Source organism: Scyliorhinus torazame, chromosome X (genome assembly GCF_047496885.1).
Source record: "Scyliorhinus torazame isolate Kashiwa2021f chromosome X, sScyTor2.1, whole genome shotgun sequence".
Lineage (NCBI taxonomy): Eukaryota > Metazoa > Chordata > Chondrichthyes > Carcharhiniformes > Scyliorhinidae > Scyliorhinus > Scyliorhinus torazame.
Window position 1 is genome coordinate 33,498,736 of NC_092738.1, and position 12,400 is coordinate 33,511,135.

The 12,400-nt window shown below is 44.2% G+C and overlaps 1 protein-coding gene across 6 annotated transcripts in view; it reads left to right on the plus strand.

The window, feature by feature from the left end:
• The window catches only part of r3hdm2 (R3H domain containing 2), a 325,172-nt gene that overhangs the window by 279,246 nt on the left and 33,526 nt on the right, over positions 1 to 12,400 (plus strand). For all 6 annotated transcript variants that reach the window (XM_072494033.1, XM_072494029.1, XM_072494034.1 and 3 more), the window contains 2 exons: positions 2,924 to 3,024; positions 6,944 to 7,113. In XM_072494033.1, coding sequence (XP_072350134.1) covers positions 2,924 to 3,024; positions 6,944 to 7,113 — 271 coding nt within the window. The remainder of the gene's footprint in view (positions 1 to 2,923; positions 3,025 to 6,943; positions 7,114 to 12,400) is intronic.

Below are 12,400 nucleotides of genomic sequence, written 5' to 3' on the forward strand. Positions count from 1 at the left end.
GTCAGCTTGAACAGCACAACTTGGGATATCGACAATGGACCAAATCCATCAATGATTCGCCAAATTGCATGTTGTTCTGAGCAGCAGAAGGGTAGGATGATCGCAGAATGGATTTGTAATCCTGGCCTTGCCAACTGAAGTTTAATAGGCATGTGGAGAAAGAGCATTATAATGTTGGAAAAACATGTATATAAAGACTTGCTTCAAGGATCTCAAACTTACTCTCCTGGTGTATTTTTTTTGAGTAGAAGTAAATCTGCCATGATGTTGATCATAAGTACCTGAGCGCTTTTTAATGCGTACTCTGGTTCCAATTCTGTCTGAACGCAATAGCAGTTCAATCATCGCTGTAATGCAGCAAATTTACTGCAGCAATATATCATGACCAACAGGGTAAAAATATTGCACACTGTGCTCATACAGGCATGGTAAGATTATTGATCAACCATTTTGTAAAACTGACCTGGGTGTTCGACTCTCTTAAACTCCTTATTTCTGGCGATTTGCACCCTAAAATATTCTTTTCCTCACATGGTGGAATTTGTAGTCTTTAAGGTGCTAAAATAAATCGTTGCCCTCTTCCTGCCCCTTTCTCTACTTCCCCATCCATGTGCTATCCCTTGACAGATTCATACACAGGCATGAGCTCCATTTCTCCACGAACACAGATGAAACCCCAGCTCCTCTTCCCCACCACCCCTCTCAACTTTTCCACTGCCTTTGTTCTGTTGCCTTAAATTGTTTTCACTGAACTACACTTTACATGAGGTAAACATTAGGAACATTGAAACCGTTATCTTTGGTCCCACTTCAAATTCTGCGCGCTTGCCACCAATTCCACCCCTGTCCCCGGCTACAGTGCCGGACTGAAACCTCGGCATCCTACTCAACCCTGAGCTACTTCGCTCGTCCCTGGCCCTCCTCAGCCCAGCTGCTGCTGAAAGTCCCGTTCATGCTTTTGTCATCTCCAGAGTCAATCATTCCAATGCTTTCCTGGCTAGTATTCCATCTTTTATGAATTTTGTTCATCCAAAGTTCTCAACCATCATTCTTGTCTCCCCAGCCTCTGAAACTCAAAATTCTCATCCTTGTGTTTAATTTCCTTCATAATTTTATCCCTTCTCATTCCCATTACCTCCAGCCGACCCAAAGCTCCAACTTTCTATTCCTCTGATTTTGGCCTCCATGCATTACCCATTAAATCCCCTTTGTCTAACCCTGGCAGACCTGCCTCCAAACTGCCAGGAATCTCTGCGATTTCCTTCCCTAAACCCATTTGCCCTTTCATCTCTCCTGCTTTAAGAAGCTCCGTGAAACCTTTCTGACAAAACATTTGGTCATCCCCCCCCCCCCTCATATCTCTGTCTTTAACTTTTAGTTGGTTATGCTTCTGCAAAGCATTGTGGGGTTTCTTTTGATGTGAACAGCAGCAGGTAAATACCAGGAGTGGGATTCTCCGTCCCGGCAGGCCCGTTTGCCAGCGCGGCGCGGCGGACCCCGCCATCAGTGGGATTCTCCGTTCCAGCAGCCGGCCAATGGGGTTTCCCATTGTGGCCACCCCACGCCGTCGGGAAACTCGCGGGCGTGAGCGCGTTGCCGGCGACACGGTGGATCCCATCGACGGAGAATCCTGCAGCAGTTATTTTTCATTCCATCCCCGAAACGTTTGCTTCATTTCCTCGGTTCTTTACAGAATATTCCTTTCTGCCTGCCTCCCTTTCTGTGGTGAATGTTTGGTACTTGCTGAAGCTGGTGTTGGTGGCACGCTGCATGAGGGAGGTCTGTCCACACCAATGACGAACACCTTGACTATCATTTGCGATTATAGTTTGGGTCTAGCTGACTGATGCTGCAAATGCCCAAACTGCCTCAAACATTCCTCTTCAGCTCTGGCGCAAACATTAGGCCCCATTAAAAGGAGCCAGAAGAACTCCAGCTACTCAGAATACATTATTTATTAACTTGGCTAAAGCGCTGAATATTTTTGGCTACAGCGCTGAATATTTTCTTTCTGCTGCTCCAGCTTAAGTTATTATTGGCAAATATGTCATGCGAAATGGCTGGTCCTAATGCTCTCTGAGCAGGAAAAGAGCAAACAATGGCAAATCCCAGGATGCAACTCTTAGCACGTATATGCATGTCACAGTTTTTTCCACCAATTATTTTTCTGCAGCTTGCTACGGCACAATCTCTGTATTGACGGTCTGCAAGAGTTGGTGAAAGACCAACTCCCATAACGCACCTCTCGCTCACAGAACCTCCAATTTAAATGGCAACCCCAGCACTCGAGGTGCAATTTCTAATCCAAATCCCAGGCACCAAACCTGGCCTATGTGCTGGAAATGTTTTTGCACACCTTTTTCTAACATTAGGTAACTCCTTTAATGGGTAAGTTTAGTGATTTTTATTCCAAAATTGTGTAATTTTTTTTTTTGTGTTATTCCATAGATGTTGTTGCTAGCTGTATAAAGCGGCCTCCGTGAAGAATGAAAAAGGTAGCCAAAAACCAGCGTGAATAAATCATTTGAGTGATTTATTTGGTTGTTTTTGTGGCATACACTTTGTAAATAAAATAAAACAGCATTGGGGGGAAAAAAGGAGGAATTTGATTGCTGCGTTTTCCGCTGGTTCCTTGCTCCTCACTGGGGCATTTCTTTTGTTCATATTTATTCAATTATATTTTAGTAACTTAAAGATAAATAGTTACATGAGCTAGCTGCTAGTTTCTTTTTTGCCCTGTTGGACATACGATGCCCTGAGGTGTGACACTTTACAGGTGTGACTCCTTGGAGGACACACTTTCAGGTGTGACACTGCGCACACGCGCTAGATGCAAGACTTTTAATCTTATAGATAGATTTGTGTGAGTTGATCTGTGTGATAGCTGCTGTGTATAAAACTAAACTGGGCAAAACTTTTTCAGCCAATCGGTTGGATTCCTTCAGCCGCCTGGTCCAGAGCAGTACCAGATGCCTCAGTCTCCCTCTCCTTGTAACCCAGCGCAAATGCAGCAACAATATACAGGTTAGTGCAAATTTACTCTCGCACATGTTCAGATTAGCACACATCAGCTTGGCAAAGCACCAGCAGCTTTCAGTACTCTCATTCTGACGGGGCATCTGTATAAAAACATGTATATGCTCTTAATTTCTCCGTTGGTGTTTATGTTGAGCAGATTTGCCGAAACAGCACGGTTTATAACAATGGGAGATTTCTCTGCTAGGAATTTGGTTGCAGAAACTGCAAATTTATGAATAATTCAAAGCCAGGGACAACTGCATTTGTGACGTCTGAATGAGTCGGAATGGCCAATGTTAGAACAGTTTTCTGGCTGAAATGCCAGTTCAGAGTCATCTCGTAGTCTGGGGAATTATACTGGGGATAGGTGTGGTTCTGTTGTTCAGTTGTGTTTTAAGCTATACTTTCTGTTGTTACCATGCAAACAGACAGTTTAGCAGATGATAAAAATCTGGTGATAAAAAGTGAACAGAAGTATGTTCCCAGAAAACCAGATGCCTTGCACATTCCTGGAGTAAAAACCTAAACTTTCAGTATTAAACCCTGTCTCCGACAATAGGTGCACTCGCCACTGAGCAGGAAACTAAGCATAATAATGGTCGAAATTCTGTTAAATTTTGTGGGGCCTCTGTGTCCCAGACCTTGCTTCTGCCTTTCCACCTCACCATAAATATCAGACTTCAGCTACCATCTGTGCTGTACAACTTGTGCATCAGAGTTTTGCTCTGCCCAAGATAGCTGTGGAAGAGAAACTCTCTGCCAATTCTGTGTGCGCTGATCTAAACGGTTTACATCCCTAACTTCAAACCATGCCAATAAATGGTTTGCACCTAAGCCAGCTTTGTTGCTCCCACAGAGAGGAATATTTATATTAAAGCATGCAGGCAAAACAAAGCTCCTGAGATCAGTCTTGTGAGGTAGTGCAGCAATAGTTTTGCAATGCTGTGGTTTGTTTGTTGGGCTGTATTCAGAACTCAAGGGCACAATTAAAGTGTAATTGACAGAAAAAAATAAAAACTTCATAAACAAAATGGCACACTTTTGGGTGGGACTGAGAGCCACTGCACTAAATTGGGGGAAGAATATGGTTTAACAGGAACGTTTCAAAGCTGACTCAGTCTTCAAAAGAGTGAGTTGGACCCCTGACGTTGTCCTCTGGTATTGTGAAGCGCCCCCTCTTTATCCAGACTGTTACAGCTTTGAAAGAATAGGGTCTGCCTGTTGGACTAACCTGACCTCTCGCAGCAGTCGTGGTTTGCTGCGGAAGGTGTTCCAGGGGCAGTTCTTGCCTTTCTGTCACAACCGAGCAGCCATTATGGTTGTGGAGAAGTTCATAAGTCAGACCATGCCCACCCCTTATGCTGAGTGTGACCATGAAATATGCAGCAGAACCTTACTGCCAATAACGGAGGAGGGGAAACTGGAGGGAATGAGAGGGAGGAATATTATCTGCCTTCATTGTAATGAATTGCTTTGTGTTTTCTTTAAAAAGGTGAATGTTCCTTATTGCAGTGTAAAATATTACCTCAGCAAATGAAGTGATCCAGTAGCCTTAGAACTGAGGTACTTCTGTAATTGGAGCCTTATTGATAAACTGGAGGTCACCAATCGCTCGGGAGTTCAGAAAAACAGCTGATGTTGGGCAATGAGCTATTAAAGTCATCTGTTGTCACTCTTGAGTTGAGCGCTGTTAAAGTATTTCTGTGATCTAGGTTGCAAGTCTCTGTGGTACTATTATGTGAACGCATAAATCATTGGCATCAGCACCTGCAACCATTTAATTAGTTGCTGAAGGATGGACACCATCAAAACCGCCCCCCCCCCCCCCCAAGATGAGCCAGAGATGCATGGACTCCAATACTCCGGGATCAGTCGAGAAATTGTGATATAGCTTGGAATGATTGCAATCTTAAATTCACGTTAAATTTTGGCTGGACTTGACCTGAAGACAGCACCGAATTAATTCCGAGACACATTCTGTTCAATGAAGTGACTCACACACTGTTGTTATTAGTGCGCAAATCTGCCAGCAACCTGCCGCGAGAGAAAGGCTGTGAATTGTGAATCCACAAGTGAAGTGGCATCTTGTACTTAACCTCTCCGTGATTTGCAGGATGTTGCTGCATTGGCACATGAATTTCCCGTCGAACCTGCCACGGAAAGTCTGGTAATCTTTGGCATAGATATCCTTTTAATGATGTGACAATTGGTCATGGCTGCCAGTCAGCTATCTTGTCCAGGCAGTAGCAATTATAGGTGTAGAGTCTTCTTCCTTCAGCTTGCGAGATGGTTTTAGATTTTAAAAATGTCAAATTTTATTTCTTTTCCTTATTTATTCCTCTCTCTTAATCCAAACTTTCTTTCCCTCCCTTTATTTCTCTTTCTGTACCTGATTTGACATTGAATTCACCCACTCTAATTCACCCTCCCTTCTCAATTCTCCTTCTGTTTATTCCTCAATCCTTCAATCTCTTTGTTTTATTCTGTTGTTCGCCAAGGTCCCAAATGCCCTGTCGCCCTCACTGGACCATCGTTCTGCGCACACTTCAGAAACTTTGTGGACAAAGCCTAAACATACACAAAGAGTTTACCTAACTGGGCATGCAGGAGGTGCCCTGCTCCAGCCAAACCACGCCCGCTGTCTTTATTTTATTTGCTACTTTTGAATGCAAGAATCTGCAATAGTTGCGGTGAAAGATTGTTTGTCGCATTGCATTCAAAGCATCCTGAACTTGCCGACCAGGTCAGAATTGAAAGCAGAATGTCTGGTTTAATTGAGCAGCACCTCTTATTTACCAAGGGTTCAAATGAGATCCTGACCTGCAGTAACTCTTCCAGCAACAACTTGATTTTTTTGACTAACTTGACCAACATTGATGTATGATCTTGTTACCTGATTCCAACAGAGAAGAGACTTGTGTTCCAACAATCTTTGAGTTGCTTACATCCTGTATTTCACCTGGTCGCCTTCTGCACCTTTCGAACAACTGTCTGTTCTCAAACCAGACCAATAAGCCCAAAAAACACCACACGAAACAGTTCCAAAAGTGTCTGGTTGTGCCAGCACTATAAAAGCCTTTTCACCGAGCTTGGCAAACAGAATTTAACCAGTGTGAAGTCAAATCTCACGGGTGGGATTCTCCGTCCCGCCAGCCCCGTTTTCCAGCGCGGCCAATGGGGTTTTCCATTGTGGCCACCCCCACGCCGTCAGGAAACCCACGGGCGTGAGTGCGCTGCTGGCGGACCGGTGGATCCCACTGACAGAGAATCCCGCAGCACAGGTTTCATATTCAGCCTTATGCAGTGTTCAACCTTTTGAAATTAAATTGTGATTGAAAGTTTGCAAAAATGTAAGTCAATTTTAGAAATCAACTATTAAAACCAAAGCAAATCTCCATTCACAGAAGTTTTTAATTTTATTCTCATTACCTCAGTCAACTATATTATTGACTTGGGGGAGGGCAAAGAATGCGACTAGGTTTCAAAAATGTATGCAGATATGACCTGTTCATGGATGCTAATAAAACAATATCTATACTGTGCTGTGACCGATCCCTTTATGATGGTATTTTGCAACAGCAAGTACTGCCTGATCCTCCTTCGAGAGGTGAGTATGTGTTAAATAAAGGTTGTCAAAGTGAAATGTTGTTAGAAGTGAGTTACTACTGGGGCTGGTTTAGCACACTGGGCTAAATCGCTGGCTTTGAAAGCAGACCAAGGCAGGCCAGCAGCACGGTTCAATTCCCGCACCAGCCTCCCCGAACAGGTGCCGGAATGTGGCGACTAGGGGCTTTTTACAGTAACTTCATTGAAGCCTACTTGTGACAATAAGCGATTTTCATTTCATTTTCTACCTATTGCCTTGAAGTTGTTTGTCTAACTTTCTGTGGAGTTTGATTCCGCTTTTATTCCTCTCCCACCTCAGGTGTGCCAGCACCCAGTCATGGAGTTGTACTCATGCAGCTGAGTGTACCCAATGGCCCTCAGCCCCCTCAACCTCCCTTGTTACCGCAGTGGAACCAGTGTAAATACTATAGTCTGGAGCAGCGAGGGCAGAAACCTACTGAGCTTTACAACCCTGAAAACCCCACGCAGGTAAATCTGCTCATCTTTAAGTATCTGCTTGTGCTTCTTCACAAGTCTGACAGCATCTGTGGAGAGAGAAGGGAGCTATCGTTTCGAGTCTGGATGACTCTTTGTCAAAGAGTCGCCCAGACTCGAAACGTTCGCTCCCTTCTCTCTCCACAGATGCTGTCAGACGTGCTGAGATTGTCCAGTATTTTCTGTTTCCGATTCCAGCATCCTTTATGCGTCTACTTCTTGCAGCTCCCTGTCAACTGAGGCATGTACCTTCTGTTTATAGTGATTGCAACAATATCTTGAATTGATAAATTCAGTTTTAAATATTTCTAACTTTTGTAACACAGCAGTTCAGATTCTTGGTCAGGCACTGGGAGGTCTCGGATGTGCTTACTGATGAGTATATCCATTGGGCAGAGGCCATATCTTCATATACTCTCAAAATGGTTATGCCAGTCTTTCCATTCTGGACTCTTGACTGGCTGAAGAAATGAATTAATCTGAAACGAATCAACTAGTTAAGAACCCAGATTTTCAAAAGTTGTTTCCACTTCGAAATGGGACGGTGAGAATTGGGCAAAAGAAATGGGGGAAGATTAGAAAAGTATTTCAAAAGTCACGGGGTGAAATTTCAGTTCTAAAAGACGGGAGAATGTCTGTTTTCTTTGCAATGAATGCTCAGTTCCAGACCTGTATGTTTGAAAGTCCGGTGATAGCATTTAACAGCTTGCTAACAATGGAGAAAACCAGCCATTGCCTAGTCTGTAGTGGAAAGAGGAAAGTCGTACAGGTTTAGGAGATCATGTGCCCACGTAGACACTCAGGCCATCGCAACAGTGGACTGAGTTACCCAATCAGTCCTACTTTTCTGCAATTTTCCCACAGCCCGACAGTTTATTCCCTCTGGTATCCTATTCCCAGTAAAGATATACTGGGTGGGATTTTTCACACTCCAGCGCCATGTTTTTCGGAGGAGGCCCATCATTGGCCATCAGTGGGATTTTCCTTTCCCGCCTCTGTCAACATGATTTCCCATTGTTCGCACCCTCTGCCACTGGGGACCCTGCTCGGTGAGACCAGGTGATAACCATCGGTTGGAACAGCTGGAAAATCTCCGCCACAATCTTTTTTCTGCTATTGTTGGGAGGGTATAATCACAGTGTGATCAGTTTTCATGAGGCAGTTTCCATCATCAAGTTGTACACAGAAATTGAGAATAGAAATATAAAACTAAGGACAGAATATATGGCTTTAAGATGGAGACTAAATTCTGTTTTCCCTTGTCCAGTAGTTCCTCCCCCTGATGCCCAACCTTGGGCTTGACTTCGCATAAGCAATTCCATATAATTGCAAACGAAGCAAATCTTTTCATTGTCAGGGTGTGACAATTGAATTTGTATGCTTTGAGGCAGTCCCTATCTCAAAACAGAAGCCGAACTGAAAAGGAAGCAGAAATGGTAAACAATCGAGCTTTCCAGTCTCTAAGAAAATGGAAACCAGGCTGAGAAATTGAAACTGAAACCTTGTTGAAAGACGTAAAAGGACGCAGATCGGTCCAAGCTGTGCAGTAGCGGTTGTTGAATCCACTGGAGCACAACAGACAAGCTGAAGAAGACCGATCCAGAAGCTGAGAATAAGGACAGAAAATATGTTGCAGCCGCGTTTCTGGTAGTGGACGACACCATTGGTGGATCAGTCCTATCGGGACTGAGTTGAGTAGGTTGTGCAGGCATGCCATTTGTGGTGAAGACTGTACCCGTGGAACTCTGGTAGGTTATGCACTGCTGTCGGTTAGGGATCACTAGAAGGCGAGGAATAAAATTCTTCCTCAGGGAGGCAGGGTTTGAAGGACTTTCTGACTCACTGTGATCACTAAAATCTGAACGGACGACCTAACCAATTTGTAAGATCTGTCTTAGCTGTATCTGCCATTGAAAGTGAAATGTATAGTCTATGTTCAACCACAACCTGCATTTGCTTTTACCTTGCGCTAATTCTGGATGTTACCACATAGGACAGATAGTATTTAGTGTTTACTTTGTTGACTCTTGTATCGTAAAAAATCTTCCATTTTAGAAATTTAGAAAATAGGAGCGGGGGAGACCATTTGGACCAACGAGCCTGCTCCGTCATTCATTATGATCATGGCTGATCATCCAACTCGATAACCTAATTCCGCTTTCCGCCATATCATTTGATCCCCTTTGCCCTCAGTGCTATATCTAATAACTCCTTTTTTGGCCTCAACTACTTCCTGTGGTAGCGAATTCCACAGGCTCACCACTCTCTGGGTGAAGAAATTTCTCTTCATCTCTGTCCTAAATGGTCTACCCCGTATCCTCAGACTGTGACCCCTGGTTCTGGACACTCCCCACCATCAGGAACATCCTTCCTGCATCTACCCTGTCCAGTCCTGTTAGAATTTTATAGGATTCTACGAGATCCCCCCTCATTCTTCTGAACTCCAGCGAATGCAATCCTAAATGTTTCAAGCTCTCCTTATACCTCAGTCCTGCCATCTTTGGAATCAGTCTGGTAAACCTTCGCTGCACTCCCTCGAGAACAAGAACATCCTTCCTCACATAAGGAGACCAAAACTGCACACAATACTCCAGGTGTGACTTCACCAAGGCTCCTGTACAATTGCAGAAAGACATCCCTGTTCCTGTACTCCAATCCTCTCGCTATGAAGGCCAATACACCATTTGCCTTCTTTACAGCCTGCTGTACCTGCGTACTTGCCTTCAGCGACTGGTGTACGAGGACACCCAGCTCTCGTTGCACACTCCCTCTCATAACCTCACATTTACCCACATTATACTGCATCTGTACACGACACTGCAGTAGGCAGTTCCAGAAGATTCTGGAAGAAGGAAGGCCGACCCCAATTGGAATCAGTTTTGCTTAGTCCAGGAGAGAGCAGGGACCCAGGTTTGGAAGCGTTCAATCTTCTCAAAGTTGGTTGGCTTTATATGCAGCGTTCTTTGTTTTATAGCTTTTACCTCCTCTTCGGAATCACAGCTCTTATCTCCATTTAGTAAGACGGACTTATACAATTTGTGCTTTCCAAGTTTCAACTTTTCTTCTTTACTTTCAGAATGAGAGGATAGCACATTGTTGGTTCCATGACCGTTCTGTTTTTTAATCACAGATGTGCTTGCAGAATCACCACATGTTCTCCATCCACCTTCCTCTTAATTTTCAAAAGGAATTGATCACTGATTATTTCCCCTCCTTTGCTATTTGCTCCCTTTACCTTGAAGAGACACCGTGGACCTTGAAAAGGATGTGGGTTAATCAGCCATTTGCTTGGTGTCACGTCACAGTCATTGCTGTCCTCATCCTGAATAGCCGATGCCATGCTGCTGTGTATATTTCAAAATAGGTATGCTCTGGGAACTATTTGCGCCTGCAGTGAATGGCAATAGGTTTACTGCAAGAGGCTAGAACAAATTACGTTTGCAAAAGCCCTTTCATCCGATTTGCTGTCGTATTTCCCAGCTTTGGAATAATTACTTGCCATCTGTTCAAGATAAGTTAGTGACAGGTCTATTTGGTAGCAGTTGTTCATTTATGCACTATAAGGAACCTCTTTTAAATCCTTGTCCGATCCTTGTTCCCTTTTTAATTCCTGTCTTGCTGGCTGCTTTTAAACTACAGACTTTTGAAACCACCCCCGCTGCAGGCTGCTAGTTGAACTGGCCCACGGGATTCCCCTTCGTACAGTGTGCTGTGTGACAGGGTCCCCTGATGTGATTTTGATGGACTTGGCCGGCAGCCAATCGACACTTCTGGCATTCTGGGGCTTGTTCGATTCTCGATTGTGATTGGTGGAATCCTTCAGAAGCTTCTGGAAGGTTTCTAGAAAATACAGCAGGTTCCAGTTTTGGTTTCAGTAGATCTCGACAACAGCGGGAGCTGATTTAAACAATGTCTCTATCAGCTAAGGCTGGCGATTTTAAAACTCACCCCAGCCAGGCCTGTGAAGGTAACTTCAGATTGAAAGACTGCAAGAAGTAGACAGGCCTGTGAAAGTTTGACCCTCTGTTTGAAACGATGGGAAAAGCCCAGTCTGATATCTCTCCTGAGAATCCTAAAAGGCCCTGAAGACCAGATCTCTCTCTCTCTCTCTCTCTCTCTCGCTCTCTCTCTCTCTCTCTCTCTCTCTCTCTCTCTCTCTCTCTCTCTCGTTCTCTCTCGTTCTCTCTCTCTCATCGCCCCCCCCCCCTCTCTCTCACTCTCTCTCTCTCTCTCCCCCCTCTCCCCACCCCTCTCTTCCCCCTCTCTCTCCCTCGCACCTGAATCTGGTGGAGGCCTGTAAAGTTGAAGATGACTGTCCAGCGGAATTCCTGCAGCCTGCGGTATCTAAGTGAAGGCAGATACTAGAAGATCCAAACCCACCGGTGGTTTTAAACACCTTGCGTTCTGAGAAGATCACCACCTACAAAGGCTGCCACCTCAGCAGCAAAGAGTCTCATCTCTCATCCCGTTTAATCCCCATTATTTTGATCCTTCCCCACTGTGTGTCTGGTGTCTGTCCTGTGTGTATGTAGGTAGAGAGTGGGACGGTGTTAGGGGAGTAATCAATTAGCAGACTGTTGTTCTATTATCACCATTATATGTTTAACTCTTTTGTTGTAATTAAGAAACAACTCTTTTGTGTTTTGCTAACAAAAGTCATTGGAGCTGTCGAGGGCCAAAAATCCCACAAACTTTATACTAATTATTGGTTAATTCACTTGTGTTGGGGCTCCGGGGTGAGTGGGGCGGGAATTGACCGTGCCCTCACCCAGGGTGTTGTAAAATCATAATCAGAACCCAAATCGGATTCAGAACTCTCGTCTGAATCTTCATCATTGTTATTACTGCTAGATTCGGACTCTTTCTTAGGGTCACCTTCAGTCTTGGAGTTCTCAGGATCTGATTTTCTACTTTATTTTATCTTTGACAAATATCTGTGAGGAATCATTCTCGCGGAGATAAGTTCATCAGTATTAGCCAAATCAAATTCACTACCATTGTCATTTGACATGTGATTAATGTCTTTCAGCGTTTCTTTCTTTGAGTCATTCACTGCCCAATGTGTTTTCCGAATTCCCACATGCTCTACCGTTGGTATCTCATTTGCTATCTGCATTACTTCCCTTGGACTCTGTAATCATGGGTGAAGCTACAACCTTCACTCCTGGCAAATAATTACCCAAAAGTAAGTCTACTCCTTAACAACTCCGACAAGTACTGGACCTGCTGCTAAATCACACTCTAAATGTACTTTATACAATGGAACTGGGATATAATCTCC